The 26,697-nt window shown below is 38.8% G+C and overlaps 1 protein-coding gene across 1 annotated transcript in view; it reads right to left on the bottom strand.

The window, feature by feature from the left end:
• Positions 1–26,697, bottom strand: part of CNTNAP2 (contactin associated protein 2) — a 1,911,935-nt gene that overhangs the window by 733,385 nt on the left and 1,151,853 nt on the right. Inside the window, exon 11 of the mRNA XM_045864107.3 lies at positions 7,179–7,285. Within this exon, the coding sequence (XP_045720063.1) occupies positions 7,179–7,285 (107 nt within the window). The remainder of the gene's footprint in view (positions 1–7,178; positions 7,286–26,697) is intronic.

Consider the following 26,697-nt stretch of genomic DNA (forward strand, 5'->3'; position numbering starts at 1 on the left):
GAAGGGATTAATTTGAAATTTGGGCTGCCTTAGAAATGTAAAGGTCCTTGGGCTGTGTTTCTCCAAATGACCTGCACTATTTTAATCCAATGTAATTAATTTGGTTGTGGCTAAAAGACAGAATGGCCTCTAAATCCCCTTCCAACATTTCTACAAAGGTAGCACTTTCCCGTGTCTCTCCATCTTATTTTGTCTGCAGATGCCCGGTGAAAATGGGAGTGAAGGAACTGCTGGGATTATTGTTTCTTTTGGTAAATAAGTGTGATTTCAGTAAGTGACGCCACTTGTCCTTTCCCTCTTTCCCCAAATGCTTCAGCTTTGGTGAGAACGTGAGCTTCTCATCTAGAGCGTACACACAACGGAGCAAGGGCTTACTGTTATTTTAATGGCGCATGATCCACTGAAAACCACATCCCCCACCTAGCACCGTGATGGAGCGGATTCCTCCTCACTCTGATCTCTCCCCATCCCATCTGGTGAGAAAAAACCCAGAAATAAACAGATTGATAATCTGATGGTATAATCTGAAAAGATGAAACGACTGCTTAGAATTCAAAGGAGTCTGTGATAAGACATTAAGTAATTTCCCATGTAATTGCATTTCTACATATTTTGTAAGATGAAAAGCGGCAACTTAGATCATAAGAGGTAAGCATACAGTACAATTTATCCTCAGTTCACAACAAGCCAAAGATATGTAAATGAGTTAAGATTATAAGGGCTTTTATTTTATTTTTTAAAGAATTTATTTATTTGAGAGCGAGAGTGAGAGCACATGAGTGGGGGGGAGGGGCAGAGGGACAAGCGGACTCTCCACTGAGCGGGGGGGCCCAACTTGGGGCTCCTTCCCAGGACCCTTAGATCATGACCTGAGCCGAGATCAGACACTTAACTAACTGAGCCACCAGGCACCCCTAAGGGCTTCTATTTTTTAATGAAAGTACACACTTCTTTGGAGGAAGCTATTAACACTTCATCCTCCCCTCTTCTTTCCCTTCTCCACATTCCAGCATCTATCCCATACTCAGAATGGAGTTCACTCTTGACATATTGATGAATGGACAAAAAATGAATAAGCTATGATAGTATACCTCCTGTGTGTCCCATGGTCCTGTGGTTCTGCCCTAGGGCCACTCCTTAATGATAAGGACCCATACCTTAATGACAGAGACACACTGAGCCTCTGAAGTAGGTCACAGTGTAGGAATGTAAAGGACGAGAAAGGGAGGTAAAATTGGAAGACTGGTAATTGTTCACTTGCTAACAAAGAAGCACAACCTGGTTACTTAATGCTGTGTCTAGATTAGAAAGAGCAGATTCACCCTGTGAATATAAATCAGCCTGTGTAGCCATTGTATTTGCTAATAAAGCCTTTTACCTTTTCAGTGAGTATTGGCTTAACTATTGGGACACCCTCTGATCTTTTCCTTGAGAATCAACTATATCAGTGCTCTGTGACCTGAAGCTACTTCTAATCAGACAAAACTTTCGCTGCCTGTTTTTAAAGACTCAGTGGTACAACACAAGTTACAAAATGATACCAAATGTTTTCTAAATTTACAAAGCACTTGAAGAGACAGTATTTCATTGAATGTCCCGGGGGGATACTTAAATTCAGAGAGGTTAAATGACTGTCCAAAACACAAAACACAAAGCTCATACACCTGGCCAGTACATGACCTGACTGTACTTTATTACCTGAGGTATCATTTTGTTGTTGAACTTACTTTGAGACTCTTACTATATTCCCACAAGTCACTTTGATGAACATGCCCTAACATGCATGGCCCAAGGTTTTCCTCATGATTATTTGAAATGTGCAGGTTTGTTTGCTCATATACTGACTTCCTCCATATAATTTCTTAGAACTTTATACCTCTTGTGGCTGTTTCTGCTGTTACTACTATCACTACCCTCTCGGCCTTTCATTAACTCCCCTTCTATTATCTGCCCTCCTCTTGTTTTCCTTTTGTCCCTTTAGCTTACTCCCTCTTCACAGCTTTTTCATTAATTTGTATAAAGGACACTGATTTGTAAAAAGCTACTGATGCTTTTTACATTCCCTGCCATGCATTCACTGATGCCATGCACATTTACTGCACACATAATATATGCTGGGCGGGCCCTGGGAATAAAATGGTCAACAGAATCTGGCACTGTCTCCTCTCAGATAGTATAGTCTGGGGAAAGAGACAGACAGTATTAAGGAACCACAGAAAATAGATGTCAAATCACAGCACCAGTGCTAAGACGTGTATTAGAATTACGAGGATTTGACCTAATTACAGGGCCACAGAAAGCTTCCTTAAGGAGGTGGCCACTGAACTGAGATTTGATACATGAGTAGGAATGTACCAGACAAAGCAGAGAGGGAGGATGTGTGAAAATCCTGTGGCAGAGGCGGTGGCCGGGGAGCAGGAACAGTGTGAGGGTACAGGGCACGCATGAAAAACTGAAAGGAGACTGGAAGGGGGAAAGGGAGGAAAAGTATGGTGGAAAACCAGATTAAAAACATAGCCATTCTGAGTAGGTCCTTCTAAGCCAGTTGAATTTATAGCTGAGAGATGGACTCCAATTCTGTAAGGACATGATTCTATACAGTGAACACTTTTGGGGTGGGTGGGTGGGAAGGTTGTAACTCTCAAATTCCAAGTTGTCTTCATTGATGCCTAAGTCTGTGGTCGTTCCAAACAGATGGAGGCACCAAATCTCCTACTGCCAATAACTCTAGGTATTTATGCTCTAGGTTAGTGTGACTACAAGCAAGTAGGACTAATTTCTTTTTAAAAATTATGCTTTGAATTCAATTACTTATGAGTATAATGGATTATAAATAACATAGTGTGCACTATTGAAATCCACTGCACTTTCATGTGTGCGGTAATAAGGTGCAGTGTAATTTATGGCTTACAAATTTATGGACCGAGAGTAATAGCTCCAGACTACAGGATGTAGAATACCGTCCTTTTCAATTTCAATTTTTCCTCTAACACTGGCTAGTTAAATTTTAGTTTTGCATTTGTGTGGCAACATTACTACCTTCTTAGTATCTCAGAACTCAGAAATCACACCATTTTTAAACTGGAAGAAGTCTGTGTAGGCCATTCAGTTTATCACCTCTTACTACCTCTGGAAACAATAATTTATCTGGGCAAGGTGAAAATCTCTCTTTTGATAACAAAAATCTGGAAAAAGATTTTCTCTCAGAATGAATATCTGGTATTTAATAATAATTCTTATAAATTTCCACTCCAGAACATTGTTTGTATCTGTTAAATGTCCTCTGGCTTGTGAAGACAGCCAATAATTTTCATGTTATTGAGAATATTCTGGGGATTTTTAGGGCAGTCCCAATTAAGAGATTCATATCATATGTAGAATGACTGAGCTCAAAGATGGGCTCCAGCAGCATGAGAGAGAGAGAAAAAAAAAAAGTCTACTAAGCCCTGAGATAAGGGATTGCTTTTTTGTATTTAATTTATGTAAGTGAGCACCATAATTATGAAGTGTAAGGAACACATGTGGAAAACATGAGATGGTAATTAGATCCTAAAGAGCATCTGAAGTATTGACAAGTAAGTTTGGAGACCAATTGTCTATACAGCGTCAGGAAGAGAAAAAAAGACTAACTATAAACATGAAGCTTTGCTCACGAGAAAAACACATCCTTATACTTTTAAGAGGATAAAGATAAGTCAGTATAACAAAAGATAAATATTCAACATGATCATTCTACCTTCTTTGTCACAATTTTAAGTTTCAATATGTTACTAGTCAGAAATTCATCGACAATGGAATATCTGCATAAGAAAATCTAAAAAGTATAAAGCTGCAACAATTTAATGTATTTCCACCATTTGGTCACAATCTAACCTCTTTAGTGTTTGGGAGAACAAAAACTGGCCTGCCCTTTCCTGCAATCCGACCTTTGGCTTTCCCTGTGGCATTTACACATCCAAAGGGGGACATCCTGACTCCTCAGGAGAGTGGTTTGTAAATGACAACCCTCTGAGCCTTACAGAAAATGGATTTGAAAATAAATTCTCCATGTATAAATAAACAGATAATTAGATACAGGTCTAGGATACATCCAGATTAGTTTTAATTCTCTTCAATTCTTCTGAAAAAAGAGAAAACTATGGAACTCATTCACTTCAAACCCAACCTGCCACGCAAGTGACAACAATGAGGGGCAGCATGAAATTAAGTGACAAACTGTGGGATGTGGACAATTACTGGTACAGAAGTACAGATCAAAGGATGTTTGTTCTAAAAGGCATTAATTGGTGGAAATTTATTGATTACTAATATATGCTAAAGCTCTTCTTTGTGTCTTCCATAAGCCACCTCATTTAATCTCAGGGTGGCTTTACAAGGGTCACTGCACCCATCTCACACAGGAAAAACCTGAAGCCCCAAGAGGCTAAGCGCCAAGGTTACAAGTAAGTAACAGGGCCAAGTTCAAACTCAGGCAGTGTGACCTATCAAAAAAGGGCTTCTTGGATCCATCTCGGACTCCAGCATCTAGCCTCGATGATCAGCAGTTTCCGGAGAAATAGCTATCTTACCCTGACCAAGCAGGACCAGAACAGAAAATGTGTGGAAGTAGCTCAATTGTAATGTTTGAAGCTCTATGAAATATTTAGTTACACCAAACACTATGTTTTAGTTAACTGTTTTTTACCTTTTTAAAGGAGTGCCATTATAAAATTACCATAACTCCTTTTTTCAAAAGGGATCCTTTGTCCTCTGCAGGGAATAATGTAAAATATTTAATAATGCTAACAAAATTTAAGACTAGAGAACACAGAATAAGCACCTGGAAGTCTCAGCTCATTGGTTTTTTAGGACTATAAGAGACCTCAGTAGCCGTTTAGTCAAGAGGAATAAAGGAGTCCAAGAGAAGTCAAATGACTTTGCTACAAAGGCACACACAGCATGATAATCTCATAGCTAGTGTCAAAGTTGGTTTCTTTTACTTCAATGCTCTTGCTATGAGTGTGGTCACTAAGTAAAAATGTAATATTGTTCATTAAATACCAACCAGAATGGCATTTTAATATATATTTTCCATTATTATGTGCTGGATCAGACCCTCCTTCCCAATTTTTAACTAATCCCTGGGAGTAACTAAGAGGTATATCAAGTCATTCAGTTTATTTGGAAGCATATAGCCTTCAATAAGCTACAAGAAAAATAATTTTCACAACCAAATAATGTCACTGAACCCTTTCTCTAATTATGCACTGTGGTCTTCTAACCTCTCTTTATGCACACGCTTGATTTTCAAGATTTTCGCCTCACTCAGACAAGACAACAAGGTATCAGGCTTTCTATGTTAAAATGAATGATTCTACTTTTACAGAAACAAAAGTGGAATACCGAACAGGTAGGAATGAGCTCCAGGGAGGAGATAATTTCTCTTTTACATTTATAGATTGCCACCAGGGCCAAACCTAAATACTTTTAGGACACTTTTAGTAGTTGGGAGTTATTACTCTTAAAACAACAACAACAACAAAAAAACCTCAACTATTTAACCAGTAGTATGTATTTAAATTTAAAACAAATTTAATATTTTTAAAATCTTTTTCTTTGCTGTGTATTTAAATGAAGGAAGCAGCTATAAAAAAAGAATAGTTTGCTTTTCAATTCAATATCAAGTGAGCACTGAGTTAGAAAACCCTTGTAACCAGCACCAATTTCTTGTTCTTTGTTTTCATTTAGAATTTTCATATTCAGGAACAAGATCCTTTATAGTTAAACATGGTATTTGTAGCACAATATATAAATTATATTGGTGGAGTGAAGGTACGAAGTTTTATCAAATTTATCTAATTCAAACATTGTTTATCATATAATGAGTATCACAGGCTAAAGGTTAATATTTTGATGTGACTGGCAAGGGGCGACTTTAGTTATAACTCCTTTATTCTACTAATTTCAGTATCAGTTTCATTTTTATTCATTAAAATACTCTTTCATGTACCCATATAGAAATACTTTACCAAAAATCAATTTGTGCCTGTTTTTATTTTCTTGTACGTATTCCTATTAATGTTAATTTTTTAAGGAACATTTGTCTCTTGTTTTTGAACAGCTTCCTAAACAAAATAATAAGTGCAATAAAATAAATTACAAACATTTTTCTTTGTTGAGGTCTTATATTCCAGTTTCTTATTGTACATTCCTACAAATAATGACATGAAAGGCTCAGAGAGCTGTCCTGCATTTATTATCCCCAGAACTCTTCTCTGATAATATTTTTGTCATTGTTTCCTAAAAATGAAGTGTAATGAAAGAAGTCTGTATAATTACAGGGCTTAAATATTAGATTTTCAGTTTTTCAGCCTGTTGGAAGGAGACTGAATGTTGGAGCTCATTCTCTTTCCCTTCCTCTTCCTCTCTCCCTACACACACATGCACACATGTGCACACACATACACACACGACGGACAGATGAACTTCTTCCAATTCTACGTCTTATGGCAAATCTGTTTCCAAAAGGGCTTCGTAAACAGCCATGCATTTTTGGAAAATTAATGTTACAATAAGAGAGTTAACATTCATTTAAAAATATTCTTTGAATTACAAAAATACAAACTTCAACTTTTCAGTGTAATGCGACTATGTAAAACAAGGCACATCTGTGTTTTATTAGTCATCTTTGCAAGCCACTTTACTTTGAATATTTAGAAAAACTTGCCCTCTTGTGTTATTAGTTTAATAATGGACTTTATTCCACTTTCTAACTTCTTTTTCTGATTTGAAAAATGCGGCCAGACAGTTGTGACAGAGAAGAGACAATTATTGTCCAGACACTAAATGTCCAAATTATACTCTGTCTGTCTCTCTGAAGAACTGATAAATGAGAATCCAGTCGGAGACATTACACTAACACAATTTCCCAAACCATCTATCCAGACGTGGCTTAGACACACAGAGGCAAATCCAAGATCAGCATTCCAATCCCAACTATGTTTACGGATCATTGGACACGTTGGTCCTTCTTTTGTGTCATTAGGCATGAGACAGTATATCTTGATGACTATGGTGCTATTCTGGGGAAGCAACAACAAAATCTGGGTTCTTCAGAATCAAGTGGGTGCATTCCCTAGGTAGCTGAGGACCTGGGGTCTGGACAAGTAAAGGTCATGGTGACATGAATGGGCACTCACAGTTGTGGCAGGTGGCCCCACTGTACCCCGTCTCCTCACAAGCGCACTGGAAGCTGTGCCATGTTTGCGAGCACTTCCCGCCATGCTCACAGTGATTGGGCACACATCTGTCAGAGAAAGAGACAAACAGAAATAAACCAACACACGAATGAGATTTATGAGTGGCCAAATTCCAAGCTGTCTGGGCAATATATCATTTCAATGCCAGGTTGACTTACCAAGGCAATTAATCCTTGTTAGTTTAAGCAGATTAATACGATCCACGATGGAAGGTGCCAAGCGCACAAAAGATGATGTATCACAAGCCTGGTGTTTCCCATTTTTGAGTAAACAGTAGAAATTAACAAACAGTGGAGAGACTCATTTGCATAACACAGACTCATTTTATTTTGTCTTTGCACAAAAATAAAGACACTAGCTGAATTTCCTCCTGGTGAAAGATGGAAGATTAGCCCTCTTGTTTCCTGTCCTATTCTTTAACAAGGCCAATACCGAGTCAGAAGAGGGTACCACTGAGTTTTTCATAGCAATTTGAGCTTTTGAAATAATGCCATGGCAACAGCAATGAGAATATGCAAGTCGTAAAAGATTTCTAAGTCTTCTGTATGCCTCCCGATATACCCGGCTGGCCAATGGAAGCCACCTACTCAAAGTGGCACCCAGCATAACATAGAGGAAAAGTGCAGGTTTCATGTTCAAATCTTTGTTTTTCTACTTACTAGATATTTCTCAATATCAATTTCTCATTTAAAAAATGGAGTAATTTTGTTACGGAACCTCGACTGGATCGCCCAACGGAAGAAACAAGCGGCACTCGGAGATCTTGGACGGGAGGTTTATTTAATGCAGTGCAGGCTGGCTCAGAGGAGAGTGGTCTCCAAAGGTCTGAGCCCTGAGCACAAACACAGGGGGCAATTTATACACTTCTACTTCCGCATACTTGGCACTCTTGGTGCATGCGCGAAGCAGGGCGGGGAGAAGAACCCGGAAGAGCCCGGGGGTAAGGACTGGGACTCTCGCTGGCTTGGTCGGCCATCTTAGGACACAGATTTTCCTTATCAATTTTACCTATCTGATAAGTAGTTTTAAGGTTTGTAGGAAATGCTCATAAATGAGATAATTAATAGGCAGGAAAGAGAGGGGCAACATGTGGGAGCTATGAATATCTGGACTGCAGCTTCCAGGGCACAATTTCATTGCTTGCCTGTACCTTCACAACAGTGAGGTTGAAATCTATTCAGAAACACTCCTATTTCAACAGCAGACTCCTTCCTTTCTCCTAGTCCTATTCCCTTATTCCTCCCAATTCCTCTCTATAGCTTCCCCACAACCCGATTCTTTAAGATCCCGATAGAGATGCTCACAGGTAACAAAGGTATCATTATGTATTAACATTCACAAAAGATTTCAAGATTTTAGTAAGAAACTCTCTAAAATGGAAACATCTGCCCAGACTAAAACAGTAGAATCTCTAGTAGTGGGTCACAGGCAATGGGCCGATAGACAGCCACACTGCATGGGACCCCTTAGTCATAAAGCCCTGGTAGCTTACTGCTGCAAATTTTGATAGGAGTTGCTTCAGAGACAGCATTCACTATGTCCCATTCTTGATTTACCATCAGTCATGCCTAAACCTGGTGTGGCAGGCACACCCCCATGAGGCATGTAACCTCCGACTCTTACGTAGGAATGCCATTCCTCTACAGCTCTTTGCAAACCTTTAGTCACGCAACAAACATTTACTGAACACTTGCTATGTGCACAACACATGGGAATCAGAAGATAAATAAGATTTCAAGAACTGACAGCCGGCAAAAGTGAATATAGCGTATATATGAAAACTATCATGTAAGATGGAAATGAAGAGTGTAATAATCAGGGGCAAATAATGCAGGATGGAGTTACACAGGAGTGATCATATGTAGACTTGGGGCACAATATAAAGTCTTTAAGTAGAGCCTCGATGAACAGTCAGGATTATAAGAGGAAACTGAGAGGAAGTGCATTCCTGGAGGAAAAATACAACAGAAGCAAAGACACAATGTTGGATTATCATGGGGGGGGGGATGGAAAATTCACTCTACGCTAAAAAGGCACTCATATTTCATATGAATTTGGCCTTGGTGTTATCAAGGCTACCTAGAGGGTCCTTCTTCAAAGACCTGATCACCTAGGTGGAGATGGGGGATAAGATTCACACAAAATACAACACCAGGCAGAATTTGATGACTCATCAAAGGAATAGGAAAGGCTACAGAAATAAGGATATCAGAGTAGTTATAGGTAAAATATAAATAAAGGCAGAATATAAATAAATATAAAGTTTAGAGCATTCCCCTGGGGCCTTAAAAGGGGAGTTGCATTTTCATAATTAACATGTTGGAAGTGTTCCCAGCAGGGAAAGCGAGAAAGCGATGACAGGGTGGCAGAAGCGCACCATCCTGTCCCTTGCCCAGGCACCCAGGCAGGGGCCTCTGCAGAGGGTGTTTCTGCTCACAGTCCTGATTCTCTAGACCATGAGACCAAGCAATGGGATGTACACTCCAAAATTATGGAAAACTAAAAAAAAATCCATGATACTTAAGTCTGTATATGACTCTGTGTGGTATATTTATTTTCTAAACAGTTGTGGGTTAATATTAGCTCAGCCTAATAGTGAAAGTAATTTACATCAGCTCATTATAGCAATTAATTCAGGGGGAAGTAGTGCAAAGGACTGAGTTGCAAAGGAAAACCAGGTTGGAATCTAAATGTGCTCTAAATAATGCACAAAGCAGAAAACCCACCTCGCAACGATAAAAAAAGACTACTGTGTACTTACACACACACACGCATACACACGAGGAGCATATGACCATCAAGTGAGATTGGCTGAAGAGTCCTAAAATTCAGTATTAAGGATTTCTTTAAAAGTGATCTTTTATTTAAATGGGATTTTAATATTTTATTTTTTAATGTCTGTTCCTTATAACTTGTATTTTTAAAATGGACATTGTCCTCATGCTGATTACTGGCATTTAGTTGTTAATGGGGAGAGATGTTTTATTTCCAAGTTGAATGGATTCAAATGTAATTTCAAACCCTAATACTTCATCCCTGTATTTAAAAAAATGGGGGGGGGGTGCGCCTGGGTGGCTCAGTTGGTTAAGCAACTGCCTTCGGCTCAGGTCATGATCTTGGAGTCCCTGGATCGAGTCCCGCATCGGGCTCCCTGCTCGGCAGGGAGCCTGCTTCTCCCTCTGACCCTCCCCCCTCTCATGTGCTCTCTGTCTCTCTCATTCTCTCTGTCTCAAATAAATAAATAAAATCTTTAAAATAAAAAAATAAATAAAATAAAAATAAAATAAAAAATGGGGGCGCCTGGGTGGCTCAGTCGTTAAGCGTCTGCCTTCGGCTTGGGTCATGGTCCCAGGGTCCTGGGATCGAGCCCCGCATCGGGCTCCCTGCTCAGCGGGAAGCCTGCTTCTCCCTCTCCCACTCTCCCTCCTTGCGTTCCCTCTCTCGCTGTCTCTCTCTGTCAAATTAATAAAAATTAAAAAAAAAATAAAAAAATGTTAGGGCCAGTCACCAAGCAAAACAAAATACGAATTAATCTAGCTTCCGACTTCCTGTTTATTTCTTCTCCTGTATTCGCATAAAACCATTTGCATAGGTCCCATAACCCATTATCACACTGTATAGTAATGATCTGCTTGAGCATCTTGTCTCTTCGAAACTGTGAGACTCTGCAATTAGGGATTTTTATCTTCTGGTCTTTAGCATGGCAGGTGCCTGGTCCACCCTCAGGAAATGGCTGCTGGCCGACCCACTGAAGTAATGGAGGAATGTGATGACCGTGAAGTTACACCATGGGGCTGAAGTAAGTTTGGAGGAAACATCCCTTTTACTGCAAAAAATAGGGATTAGTGTTATGTATGATTTTAGTCTTACATCCAGACTCTTGCTCCAGTAAAGTATTAAATATATAGTTTGTTTTACAGCAGGTCCTGGCTTGGAAGTTTGCGTTGCATCAAACATGAATCCCAATGGCTCTACTGTGGCTACTTGAGAACTAGTTGAGCAGGATCAGGAACATGCAGGGATAAGTTGGCAGGTGTCAGTTTGCTGTGATCAAAGGGCTCCAGAAGGGATTCATCCAATGAACTCTGTCCCCAGAGAGCACTGGCATCGGACTCTTCCAGCTGCAATCGTCCTTTCAGTTGTAGCAATGCTTTCCAAAATGCTTTAGAATCAATGCATTTTTTTTTCAAATGAAACTGACTTACACCACAATGTAAAACAAAAGCTAACATTTGAAAGTCACGTGTATAATAATTAATATAAAATCAAACGCTACAGAGTAGCTGTTTGAATGGATGCAATTCTATCCAGGGTTATGGATGACAGTTGCAGTTTTATTTTACCCAGACTATCACTTTTATTTCTATACTTGATTTTAATTGCAAAGCATTGACAAAAATGGTATTCATGGACATAAGAACTGTGAATGGTACCAGGTTCGTTCACCACAGCCCACTTCTGTGGATACTACTTAAACAGAGACAGCAGAAGAAATTTTCTTTCAAATCTAGAGAACGTTACTCTGACAGCATAACGGAGTGCAATGGTGGTCTTCAAAACACTTTGAAAGTGCTTTCTTTTTTTTTTTTTTCCTCTACAGTGCTTAATAGTTAAAATAGAGAGTTTCAAATAAAATTAAAATCAAACCTTTGTGTTACCTTGAGAACTACATTTGGTTCTGTAGAACTCCATATAAAACCAGACTGTTTCTCTCAAATACATTCACACGATACCCAGTAGTGATTAACGGTGGAGTGTTTCTCTGAATAGCCTGCTGTTGCTAATATCCTGAGCTACTGCTACACAAAAGTTCTCAAACTTTCATGCACATAGAAGTCACTAGAAAATCTGGTTAAAATGAAGATTCTGATTACTTAAGTCTGGGGTGGAGTCTGAGATCCTGTAATTCTAACATGTTCCCCAGTGATGCTCATGCAGCCGGTCAGAGGACCGCATTTTCAATCACAAAGCTCAAGAGCATTCCAGCTCAGAAGAATGAGGGCACCAGGAGGAGAAACAGCCCAGAAGGGAGGGCACAGGGATGGGGTGGGGGGCAGAGAGAGTATGCGGGAAGGGCAGATTTGGTCTAGGCTGCCACTTCACTCAGAGTGACAATATAATAATCTCCTAATCCCATTTAGTAGGTGTAATCATTTCAGAACACCTGAGTTTAGACCTCATCTAATTCATAGAAAGTGATCACTGAATACGAAGACAACTTCATTTGACCTTAAAGTCAAGTTCCATATTCTCAGTCTGAGTCAGCTGAGATTTCCCACCCACTTAGTTATCGTACAGAGGCCAGTCTGCGATACTTAATCTGCTTTCAGATTAGTACAAATTTTATACCTGCTCATTAAATATGACTTGTTCTAAAGTTTAGAAAAGAAAACTTCAGGTTAGGTATAGGTTATTTTGTGAACTATTGGAAAATTATTTAGAGTGATTTATAAATTACCATTCCAGTGCAAATTACCTCTTGAATTTTATTTTTTTTCTTTCATCTTGGCTCCCAATTTTATTTTTGCTTATCAAGCCAAGAAATTCATTTAGAAAATTTGATTTCTTAAATGCTATTTTTCATACCCCTGGCTCTCAGAGCTATTTCCACAATCATGGCAGAGTTTTCTTCTGCATTACCATCAATATTGATCTCAACAATATTTCAGTACTTTTATTTTCACACTAATTAGATTTCAATTTTAGTTGAAGGCATACTCTCTATGGAGTATATATCACTGCCTTACATTTTTTCCTGTTCAAACTGAAATTATATAGAGAAGTAATCATAATTCCAGCAACTAATTTAGTATTTCGTTACTACATAACTTAATTTTATAGTTGTACAACCAGAAAACCTAATGTTATATTGATGGTGCTACTTCAACAAGCATTTATTTATGGAAATACTTAAATGCAGAGATATTTATTATACCTCCTGCATTATGCCCAAAGTTTCCATTAAGAATAATCAAGCATATTTGGTCTGCATCTTTCCAACAATTATGCCCTTCTAGACAACCATATCAATCATTAATTGTAACCTTACTATAAAAATACCTTAAAAATAACTTCTATTGTAATAAAACCTATCACTCTATTTTACTTTGTTAATTTACTTTGAGTTAGAGTATTACAATGTATTCCCCATTGTTTTATGAATAAAACATCTTTTAAGAGATCACAGGCTCACAGGAGGATAGGGACTTGCAAAGATCATGAGTTCCTTCACCTGTCTCCAGGCCCAACTGTATTTAACCTAGATAAGTAACAGGAAGTTCTTTTTAATCAATCAAGACACTCTAAAACAAACTCTGGAGACACAAAGAATAAAGGCAGCTTTATCCTCAAGAAATTGCATTTATTCATCAAAATGTAATTGGCAAGTCAGGTCTCTCTCTATGCCTCATATTAAAAATATTGGTACAGAATTAGGATAATATATCACTATTATATGAGTACACTGAGATTTATGGAAAAGTTAATCTTTGAAGGAAGCATGGATTCAGGTTAGCCTGAAAGAAAGAGAAGAACCTTTCTACGCGGAGGGAAAGCGAAAGCTTGCACCAGTCTGAGTAAGTGCAAAACGTGGCTATAGAATAATGAGTTCTTGAGTTTGGTCAGAGTAGAAAGCTTGCATCCACCTTGAGGATTACAGCAGAAAGTTGTGGATGTCTGGTCAACAGCCCTGTCCCCTTTCTTCCTTCCTATCATAATTCCTATTTTGTTCTGGTATCTTCTCTCCATGTGGCCATCTGCTTTTGGAAGGGAGAGTATCCTGGTCTCCGAGGGAAAAATAGTAAAGCATCAGGCTTCTTAAAGAAGTCATTAACCTACTGCACACTTTTCCCCCAAATCTATGATCTCCTTCTTTCACAGCAACAGAATTTATGTCTTGCTTGACATAGAGCCACCCAGCTAAAGACACCATTTTCCAGGCTCCTTTTAATTTGGGGGGGGGTTGTGACTAAGTTCCATGGAAGTGCACTATCTGGGCTAAGCCCTGAAAGGGAAAGGACATGCACTGTTCTTGCTTTTCAGTCACTCCTGGCCTCATTCCTAAAATGAACCTATGATGGTGAGACCTAGAACAGGCATCTCTGAACACAAGAGGATGACAAAGGAATATTTTAAGGACTCTGGTTTCTGAATAACATTCCAGCCCTGGACCATCTACTCAACTGTTTCCTGGCCCCACCTGAACTGCCCTACCTGCTAGGTGTTGAAGTTCTCAGGGCTCAGTCCTTGGTTCTGTCTAGGATGGTTCCAAGCTTCTTTCACTGGTTCAGATTTCCACTGACATACCCACTTGGATGTGGCAGAGGCATCACAAAGGGAGTTAGTCTACTCCTTAACCTTCTTACTCTCTTGCTCAATCTCATCTCAGTTAATGGCACCACCATCTATCGAGTCGCTCATCTCAGAAAATCAGAAGTTACTCTTTACATCCCCGTTTTTATCACTTCTACATAAAACATCAGCAAAGTTTTGTGAATTGAAATTCGAAAACTGGCCTCAAATGTATCTACTTTCTGTGCCTCTACCTACTCATTTCAACCCACCATCACTTTTACTCGGATTACAATGTTTCCCTACTCATCTGCCCCTCTCTATTCTTGTCTTGCTTTAAATTATTCTCAACAAAATACCAGAGTGAACCTTAACATTATGTCATACTACTGTTTAAAGCCTTTTGATGGACTCTCATCGCCCTTGGGAAAAGGTGGAACTCCTATCCGTCTCTGCACGATTTGCTCTGCCTGCTTCTCTGTTGCCAATCTGTGCTCCTCTTCCTCCCGCCATCTTCTAATTATATACCTATTGGTTTCTTTGTTGTCAGGCTTCTCTTTGAACTCTGCTTTCCATGATGGCAGGGACTATGTCTGCTTACCACTCTTTATCCATTGCGTAGAATTCTGTCTGGCATTGAGTATGTACTCAATAAATAATTGTTGAATGAATTTTGAGTAAGTGAATTATCAGTCCATTTAGATAGCTGGAAATGGCTTACAATACCATTTTGCTAGTATATGAATGCAGAAACAGAGAATGTCTCAGACTGCTGCACTCTGAGTGAGTTTTGGATTATCTGGCCCATTTTTCTCAAATCTATCATATAAACATAATACCATTATACAATAAGTCAAACTGTCTGACCAAAGGCTTTATATAATTTCTGCCTCTACCAGAATGCTATCTTATTTGTAGATGAAGGAAAAACACATCTAACACAAGCCCTTTACTCTGAAAAATGAATGAAGTCTTCGTATATTGATATAGCTATTAGAATAGCAAGCCCAAACTTGGCAAAACCCAGCAGTCAAGCAAAGACAGTATTTTTGACAAGTTAATCCATATCAAGAAGTATTAAAATCAAGAAATATCTGAAGGATAATAAAATAATGATTAATGTAAGAATGAAACTCCATAAATTTATAGGTTTCTTTTATTAAGAAAATACAGTATGAGTAACTTTTATAGGATACTACAAAATTATATTTTTATGAGATTAAGATGATGAAATATTTTAGAGGGAGTGATATTATTAACAAAATTACCATGAGACCAATAGTAAAACTATTTTACAGTTTGTGCTTCCAAAGGAATACATGCAATTTCATTATTTAAAAAAATGTTTAACAGAGGCACCTGGGTTGCTCAGTTGGTTAAGTGACTGCCTTCGGCTCAGGTAATGATCCTGGAGTCCTGGGATTGATTCCCACATTGGGCTCCCGGCTCAGCGGGGAGCCTGCTCCTCCCTCTGACCCTCTCCCCTCTCATGCTGTTTCTCTTTCTCTTTCTCTCTCTCTCAAATAAATAAATAAATAAAATCTTTTAAAAAAATAAAAAAATGTTTAACAAATTAGGAAAATTTGCACAAAACATATAATATTTGAAGTTTAATGTCTTTGTAATTGGTTCATCACTTCTTACAACCCTGAAATCAGACTGACCACATCCCTTTGGATAGGCATCATTGCATTCTGATCTCCCAAATATTCACTAATGAAGAACATTTACAATGTCTTATTTTCAGGTATAAAAAGTGTCATACATGATAAAACCATTATTCTAAAAAACAGAGAGATACAAATGGCTTCTAAAAGCCAACATAGAATACGTTCACTTAAAGAAAAAAATATTCACCCAAGGCAGAAATATATATTTAATAGATCCTTGCTCTCCAGATATCAATATGGCAATGTTTTCACTTTGGCTACACACACACACACACACACACAAGCTACATAAATTAACTTTTTTAAAATGTATATTCAAAACAAACAAAAGAAAAGCAGAATCAGACCTATAAATACAGAGAGTAAACTGATGGTTGTCAGAGGGAAGGGGGGGTTGGTGGTGGGCAAAATGGGTGAAGAGGAGTGGGAGACACAGGCTTCCAGTTATGAAGTGAATAAATCATGGGGATGAAAGGTACAGTACAGGAAGTATAGTCAACAGTATTGTAATAGCATTTTATGGTAACAGACGGGAGCTCTGCCTGTGAACACGGTATAGTGTATAGAGAAGCTGAATCACTTAAGTTGTACACCTGAAACTAATGTGTGTGAATTCTACTCAAATACAGCAACTGAAAAAATGCCTATTCAATGTGGACTTTGTATCCAGGAGACTCAATAAGGTTTGCCCCAAGTCTCCTTCCAAAAAAGAAAACTACAGTAAATACAGTGAAGAACTGAATGAAGGAAGAGATTCCATGATTACATAATTTGTTAAATGAAGACTCCCCTGACTTTGGAATACAGAATACCCGGGGTATTCCTAAGACACACAGACACTTGGCCCAAGACTTTGAAAAATAGGACTAACCCTGTCAAACCAGAGGATCTGATAAATTTTAAAATGATACAGTGATAAGGTTAGAATCTGTTCAAACACTGATAATAAACCCACTGCTTTATACTTGAGTTGAACAATTTAGTACCACGCATATAGGTTCTAATTTTTTTAAGTCAGCAGCCTAGAAACAAATTTAAATCTCCCTACAAGAGTAAACTATTCATGTATACACAATCTTTAGGAGGGACTGTTGTCATCACTGTAATTTTAAAAAGGTGAAAGTAGATAGCAAAACACCTCAAATGAAATACACACTGGGGAGGTGGAGGAAGATGGCGGAGGAGTAGGAGACCTGGATTTCATCTCCTCTCAGGAATTCAGCTGGATAGGGGTCAAACCATTCTGAACACCTACAAACTCAACAGGAGATTGAAGAAAAGAACAGCAACAACCGTCTGAACAGAAAAGTGACCACTTTCTGGAAGGTAGGACGTGCAGAGAAGTGAATCCGAGGCGATATTCGGGAGGACAGACGGCGGGGGAGGGGCCTCCGTCGGCCCTTCTGGCAAGTGATAGAGCCGCGGGGCACAAAATCGGGACTTTTAAAAGTCCGCTCCGCCGAGGGACGTCACTCTGGTGGCTAAGCGGGGGGTGGAACCCTCCGGGACAGTGTGGTCTCAGGACCTTCGGGGTCACAGAAAGACCGGGGGTGCCTGAGGGCGGCAGAGCTCCCAGGTAACGGAGCAGGGAAGCCGGCTGCAGAGGCGGAGCCCAGGCGCGGGCTCTCAGCTCGGGGTGGCCATTGACCGTGATCCGCGGCACAGCTGGGCCCCTGCTCCTCCAGCAGGGACCCGACAAGCGGCAGATCCGGGGAGACTCACCTTTTTCCCCCAGGGAGGAGCAGTGCGGGAGGGCACCGCAAGGATCTGCTGGGTTTGGAGACTCCACCCGGGGTCAGGTGCCAGAGATAGAAAAGCGCGGTCACAGGCCGGGTGAGCATGGAGTGAGGCCGGAGACCAGGGAGATGGGAGTGACTGACGGCTTTTCTCTGGGGCGCACTGAGGAGCGGGGCCCAAGTTCTCGGCTCCTCTGAGGGGGAGATTGGGAGGCCGCCATTTCCACTCTCGGCCTCCAAAGCTGTACGGAAAGCTTGCAGGGAACAAAAGCTCCTGAGAGCAAATCTGAGCAGATTACTTAACCCGGACCGGACAAGGGCGGGGCAATTCCGACTCCGGCAAAGACTTTTGGAAACAACGGCAACAGGCCCCTCACCCAGAAGATCAGCGAGAACAACCAACCAAGACCAAGTTTACCGATCAATGAGAATGGCAGAACTCCAGCGCTAGGGGAATACTACACATAGAATTCATGGCTTTTTTACCATGATTCTTTAGTCTTTCAAAGTTGTTTTTTTTTTTTTTAACTGTCTTTTTTTTATTTGTTTTTCTTTTTCCCTTTTTCAACCAACATCTTATGAATCCCTTTTTAAAAAAAAAAAAACATTTTTATTTTTCATTTTTAGAGTCATATTCTATCCCTTCATAGTAGTTACCCATATTTTTGGCATATGTATATAAGTTGTTCTCTCTTTAAAATTTTGAGATAGTTTCTTCTAACAGAACAAAATATACCCTAAATCTCTAGTGTATGGTTTTTTTTCTACTCCCCTGCCTGATCACATTCTCTCCCCTTTTTTTCCTTTTTTTTAAAAAATCCTCTTCTTTCCTTTTACAAACAACTTCTTATCAATTCCTTTTATAAAATTTTTTATAATTTTCAACTTTACAGTCATATTCCATCCCTTCATCATATCAACCCTTATTTTTGTACATATATAAGTTTTTCTTTCTTTAAAATTTTGGGAGGCACTTTCTTCTAACAGACCAAAATACACCCCAAATCTAGTGTGTGGCACTGATCTATATACCAGCCTGATCATTGATCACATTCTGGTTTTTTTTTTGTTTTGTTCTGTTTTTGTTTATTTTTATCTTTTTCTTTTTTCTTTCTTTCCCTTTCTTTTCCCACTGCTTCAGGTCTTTTCTGATTTGTTTAGAATATATTTTCTGGGAATGTTGTTACCCTGTTAGCATTTTGTTCTCTCATTAATCTATTCTCCTCTGGACAAAATGACAAGACAGAAAAAATCACCTCAACAAAAAGAACAGGAGGTAGTACCGACTGCCAGGGACCCACTCAATACGGACATTAGTACGATGTCAGATCTAGAGTTCAGAATCATCACTTTAAAGATACTAGCTGGGCTTGAAAAAAGCATGGAAGTTATTAGAGAAACCCTTTATGGAGAAGTAAAAGAACTAAAATCTAACCAAGTCTAAATCAAAAAGGCTATTAATGAGGTGCAATCAAATATGGGGGCGCTAACTGCTAGGATAAATGAGGCAGAAGAGAGAATCAGTGATATAGAAGATCAAATGATGGAAAATAAAGAAGCTGAGAAAAAGAGAGATAAACAACTACTGGATCATGAGGGCAGAATTCGAGAGATAAGCGATACCATAAGACGAAACAACATTGGAATAATTGGGATCCCAGAAGAAGAAGAAAGAGAGAGAGGGGCAGAAGGTATAATGGAGCAAATTATAGCAGAGAACTTCCCTAATTTGGGGAAGGAAACAGGCATCAAAATCCAGGAGGCACAGAGAACCCCTCTCAAAATCAATAAAAATAGGGCAACACCCCAACATCTAATAGTAAAACTTACGAATCTCAGAGACAAAGAGAAAATCCTGAAAGCAGCTCAGGAGAAGAGATATGTAACCTACAATGGTAGAAACATTAGATTGGCAACAGACCTATCCACAGACACCTGGCAGGCCAGAAAGGACTGGCAGGATATATTCAGAGCACTAAATGAGAAAAATATGCAGCCAAGAATACTATATCCAGCTAGGCTGTCATTGAAAATTTAGGGAGAGATAAAAAGCTTCCAGGACAAACAAAAACTAAAGGAATTTGCAAACATGAAACCAGCCCTACAAGAAATCTTGAAGGGGTCCTCTAAGCAAAGAGAGAGCCTAAAAGCAACATAGACCAGAAAGGAACACAGACAATATACAGTAACAGTCACCTTACAGGCAATACAATGGCACTAAATTCCTATCTTTCAATAATTACCCTGAATGTAAATGGGCTAAATGCCCCAATCAAAAGACACAGGTTATCAGATTGGATTAAAAAACAAGACCCATCGATGTGCTGTCTGCAAGAGACTCATTTTAGACCCAAAGACACCCCCAGATTGAAAGTGAGGGGGTGAAAAACCATTTACCATGCTAATGGACACCAAAAGAAAGCTGGGGTGGCAATCCTTATATCAGGCAAATTAGATTTTAAACCAAAGACTGTAATAAGAGATGAGGAAGGACACTATATCATATTTAAAGGGTCTATCCAACAAGAAGATCTAACAATTGTAAATATCTATGCCCCTAACATGGGAGCAGCCAATTACATAAGGCAATTAATAACAAAAGCAAAGAAACACATCAACAACAATACAATAATAGTGGGGGACTTTAACACCCCCCTCACTGAAATGGACAGATCGTCTAAGCAAAAGATCAACAAGGAAATAAAGACTTTAAATGACACACTGGACCAAATGGACTTCACAGACATATTCAGAACATTCCATCCCAAAGCAACAGAATACACATTCTTCTCTAGTGCCCATGGAACATTCTCCAGAATAGATACATCCTAGGTCATAAATCAGGTCTCAACTGGTACCAAAAGATTGGGATCATTCCCTATTTTCAGACCACAATGCTTTGAAACTAGAACTCAATCACAAGAGGAAAGTTGGAAAGAACTCAAATACATGGAGGCTAAAGAGCATCCTACTAAAGAATGAATGGGTCAACCAGGAAATTAAGGAAGAATTTTAAAAATACATGGAAACCAATGAAAATGAAAACACAACTGTTCAAAATCTTTGGGATGCAGCAAAGGCAGTCCTAAGAGGAAAGTATATAGCATTACAAGCCTTTCTCAAGAAACAAGAAAGGTCTCAAGTACACAACCTAACCCTACACCTAAAGGAGCTGGAGAGAGAACAGCAAATAAAGCCTAAACCCAGCAGGAGAAGAGAAATAATAAAGATCAGAGCAGAAATCAATGAAATAGAAACTAAAAGAACAGTAGAACAGATCAATGAAACTAGGAGCTGGTTCTTTGAAAGAATTAACAAGATTGATAAACCCCTGGCCAGACTTATCAAAAAGAAAAGAGAAATGACCCAAATCAACAAAATCATGAATGAAAGAGGAGAGATCACAACCAACACCAAAGAAATACAAACAATTATAAGAACATATTATGAGCAACTCTATGCCAGCAAATTAGATAACCTGGAAGAAATGGATGCATTCCTAGAGATGTATCAACTACCAAAACTGAACCAGGATGAAATAGAAAACCTGAACAGACCTATAACCACTAAGGAAATTGAAGCAGTCATCAAAAATCTCCCAACAAACAAAAGCCAGGGCCAGATGGCTTCCCAGGGGAATTCTACCAAACATTTCAAGAAGAATTAATACCTATTCTTCTGAAACTGTTCCAAAAAATAGAAATGGAAGGAAAACTTCCCATCTCATTTTATGAGGCCAGCATTACCTTGATCCCAAAACCAGACAAAGACCCCATCAAAAAGGAGAACTACAGACCAATACCCTGATGAACATGGATGCAAAAATTAGCACCAAAATACTAGCCAATAGGATCCAACAGTATATTAAAAGGATTATTCACCATAACCAAGTGGGATTTATCCCTGGGCTGCAAGGTTGGTTCAACATCCACAAATCAATCAATGTGATACAATACATTAACAAAAGAAAGAACAAGAATCATATGATCCTCTCAATAGATGCAGAAAAAGCATTTGACAAAGTACAGCAGAGTATAGGGATCTCTTCAGAGTATAGGGATCGAGGGTACATACCTCAATATCATAAAAGCCATCTATGAAAAACCCACAGCAAGTATCATTCTCAATCAACGTGATACAATACATTAACAAAAGAAAGAACAAGAATCATATGATCCTCTCAATAGATGCAGAAAAAGTATTTGACAAAGTACAGCATCCTTTCTTGATCAAAACTCTTCAGAGTATAGGGATCGAGGGTACATACCTCAATATCATAAAAGCCATCTATGAAAAACCTATAGCGAATATCATTCTCAGTGGGGAAAAACTGAGAGCTTTCCCCCTAAGGTCAGGAATGTAGCAGGGATGTCCACTATTACCACTGCTATTCAACATAGTATTAGAAGTCCTAGCCACAGCAATCAGACAACAAAAAGAAATAAAAGGCATCCAAATCGGCAAAGAAGAAGTCAAACTCTCACTGTTTGCAGATGATATGATACTTTATGTGGAAAACCCAAAAGACTCCACCCCAAAACTGCTAGAACTCATACAGGAATTCAGTAAAGTGGCAGGATATAAAATCAATGCACAGAAATCAGTGGCATTCCTATACACCACCAACAAGACAGAAGAAAGAGAAATTCAGGAGTCGATCCCATTTACAATTGCACCCCAACCATAAGATACCTAGGAATAAATCTAACCAAAGAGGCAAAGGATATGTACTCAGAAAACTATAAAATACTCATGAAAGAAATTGAGGAAGACACAAAGAAATGGAAAAACATTCCATGCTCATAGATTGGAAGAACAAATATTGTGAAGATGTCAATGCTACCTAGAACAATCTACACATTCAATGCAATCCCCATCAATATACCATCCACTTTTTTCAAAGAAATGGAACAAATAATCCTAACATTTGTATGGAACCAGAAAAGACCCCGCATAGCCAGAGGAATGTTGAAAAAGAAAAGCAAAGCTGGCGGCATCACAATTCCGGACTTCCAGCTCTATTACAAAGCTGTCATCATCAAGACAGTAGGGTACTGGCACAAAAACAGACACATAGATCAATGGAACAGAAGAGAGAGCCCAGAAATGGACCCTCAACTCTATGGTCAACTAATCTTTGACAAAGCAGGAAAGAATGTCCAAAGGAAAAAAGACAGTCTCTTCAACTAATGGTGTTGGGAAAATTGGACAGCCACATGCAGAAGAATGAAACTGGACCATTTCCTTATACCACACACAAAAATAGACTCCAAATGGTTGAAAGACCTCAATGTGAGACAGGAGTCCATCAACATCCTAAAGGAGAACACAGGCAGCAACCTCTTCGACCTCAGCCGCAGCAACTTCTTCCTAGAAACATCACCAAAGGCAAGGGAAGCAAGGGCAAACATGAACTACTGGGACTTCATCAAGATAAAAAGCTTTTGCAAAGCAAAGGAAACAGTCAACAAAACCAAAAGACAACCGACAGAATGGGAGAAGATATTTGCAAATGACATATCAGATAAAGGGCTAGTACCCAAAATCTTTAAAGAACTTATCAAACTCAACACCCAAAGAACAAAGAATCCAATCAAGAAATGGGCAGAAGACATGAACAGACATTTTTCCAAAGAAGACATCCAAATGGCCAACAGACACATGAAAAAGTGCTCAATATCGCTCGGCATCAGGGAAATCCAAATCAAAACCTCAGTGAGATACCACCTCACACCAGTCAGAATGGCTAAAATTAACAAGTCAGGAAACGACAGATGTTGGCGGGGATGCGGAGAAAGGGGGACCCTCCTACACTGTTGGTGGGAATACAAGCTGGTGCAGCCACTCTGGAAAACAGTATGGAGGTTCCTCAAAAAGTTGAAAATAGAGCTACCATATGACCCAGCAATTGTACTACTGGGTATTTACCCCAAAGATATAAAAGTAGGGATCCAAAAGGGTACGTGCACCCCAATGTTTATAGCAGCAACGTCCACAATAGCCAAACTGTGGAAAGAGCCAAGATGTCCATCGACAGATGAATGGATAAAGAAGAAGTTATATATATATATATATATATATATATATATATATATATATATATATACAATGGAATATTATGCAGCCATCAAAAGGAATGAGATCTTGCCATTTGCAATGACGTGGATGGAACTGGAGGGTATTATGCTGCGTGAAATAAGTCAATCAGAGAAAGACATGTATCATATGACCTCACTGATATGAGGAATTCTTAATCTCAGGAAACAAACTTAGGGTTGCTGGAGTGGTGGGGGGTGGGAGGGATGGGGTGGCTGGGTGATAGACGCTGGGGAGGATATGTGCTCTGGTAAGCGCTGTGAATTGTGCAAGACTCTTGATTCTCAGATCTGTACCTCTGAAACAAATAATGCAATATATGTTAAGGAAAAAAAAAAAGAAGAAGATAGCGGGAGGGGAAGAATGAAGGGGGGAATATCAGAGGGGTGGACGAACCATGAGAGATGATGGGCTCTGAGAAACAAACTGAGGGTTCTATAGGGGAGGGGGGTGGGAAGTGGGAGGATGGGTTAGCCTGGTGATGGGTATTGAGGAGGGCACATTCTGCATGGAGTACTGGGTGTTATGCACAAACAATGAATCATGGAATACTATATCTAAAATTAATGATGTAATGTATGGGGATTAACATAAGAATAAAAAAATTAAAAATAAAAAAAATACACACTAGGGGAGGATCATTATAATTAAGCTCCTTTGTCATGCAGATTTTTTATGCAGCCTCAGAAATATAACATTACGTCCCTTTCCACTAACATTGTTGAAGATATTTTAATTTTTGCTCCAAACCGTAAATTAATAAGCTATTAAGATTATGACATGAAATGATCATAATACATGTATGTGGTTTTTCCTGGGTTTTTGTTGTGGTTGTTTTGTTTGTTTTAGCTTTTTGTTTAATTCTAAAATTCACATCTGTTTACTTCTGGGTTCAAAGGAAATTCAAAACCACTGAAATAGAATGGCAAATAATTAGAGCTAGAAAGAATAACTCCTCTTGTTTTACAGATGAAGAAATTAAAAACTGGAAATTAAGTGAAATTAGTGAGCCCAAGGTCACAGAGCATATTTATGGCATAGTCTGGTCTTGGGCACAGATGCTTGTCTAGTACTTTTTATAACTACGTAATTGTCCTAAGTTACAATGGAGAACCATAGTTGCAAACTAGAGACCTTTGGGAAGTATGTAATATACAGATAAATAATAATTCTTACTTCCCAAGAAATAAACAGTCAAAGAAAACAAAAAACATGCATCTATTGTCTTTAAACCCATCTGAGTGTCTGGACACATTCTTTCCAATGTCTGGCTCTTTCCATTTTTTTTTTTTTTGACACAGAGTCCAAATAGGTATACTATGTTTATGGAGATTTTTTTTTTTGTATTTGTATTTGTATTTGTACAAGGAAGACAATGAAATGAGTATCTCTGACATTATTTTAACAGCTGATTCAAAACAAATCATGTGGTAGCCAATTTAAACAATTGCTATGGTTTTGTTATCCTCATTGTTTAACTTATTATTTTTTCTAGAAAACATGTTAGTGTCTGTGGAAGGCAGTGTTTGGTAAATTGAGCTGGCTGGAAAACTTTCTGTCAGAGGCAATTTGTGATGGGTATTGTTTGCAAAAAGGCTGTATGCAGAATTTGGTTCTCTAAGGAGTAAAGAAAGGAGATGTGTTAATGGGATGGGGAATTTGAAAATGTTTATAAGCAGGCAGGCAATTAACCTTTAAGAGGCCAAAGGATTCTGGGTTAACAGTCCCATGACAAACGATTTTGTTTTATTCCATCATTATTCGCTATAACATGACACTCAACATTTCTTTAGGTCAGCAGTCTCTGTAAGACTTGGATCAGCTCCTGAGACACAGTAGGTCTTCAATAAATACATGCTAATGAATTACTGAATTGAAGACAATCACACAAGGAATTTCTCCTCATTATCATACATGTCCCAGAAGAAAAATAATCAAAGAACTTTCAGGTTTTTTTTTAAAGATTTTATTTATTTATTTGAGACAGAGAGAATGAGAGAGAGAGAGCACATGAGAGGGGGGAGGGTCAGAGGGAGAAGCAGGCTCCCTGCCAAGCAGGGAGCCCGAGGCGGGACTCGATCCCGGGACTCCAGGATCATGACCTGAGCCAAAGGCAGTCGCTCAACCAATTGAGCCACCCAGGCGTCCAGAACTTTCAGGTTTTAAAAAGTTAAAAAACAAAACAAAACATCCTGTTCTTAACACTTCCTTTGGAGATGCATATAATCAAGTCCAAACATACTGAACAGTTTTCCAAAGATCTCACAGCTTGTTTTTGCCAGAGATAAAAACTCAATTAATATCTTTATTCACTGTCTTCCAGTGTTCACACTTGTTTCATTTTATGTTAGAAAGAGATTAAGGGTTCCAGTGCTCAAATCTGATCTCATAAATGTCAATAGTTCTTTCCTCATAGTCTAATATCTTGTCCTAGTAAAGATTGTTTAACAATGTGTAATTCAAATATAATCTTCTTATAATTTTTTGTATACTTAGCACTTTCAAAATAAGTATGTTCGTTGCTGTTACTTCTTCCTTTGATATGTTTACTGCAAGACAGTCTCCAGTTGATTACCCACTATTATCACTATTTATGGTAATACTTGGCTAAGCAAGAATATGGAAATAAATCATTTCAAAATTATTCTCACTGAAGGCTTTAACTCA

This window comes from Mirounga angustirostris, unplaced genomic scaffold, assembly GCF_029215605.1.
Source record: "Mirounga angustirostris isolate CCGP_5_RB_7025 unplaced genomic scaffold, mMirAng1.0.hap1 SCAF_12, whole genome shotgun sequence".
Lineage (NCBI taxonomy): Eukaryota > Metazoa > Chordata > Mammalia > Carnivora > Phocidae > Mirounga > Mirounga angustirostris.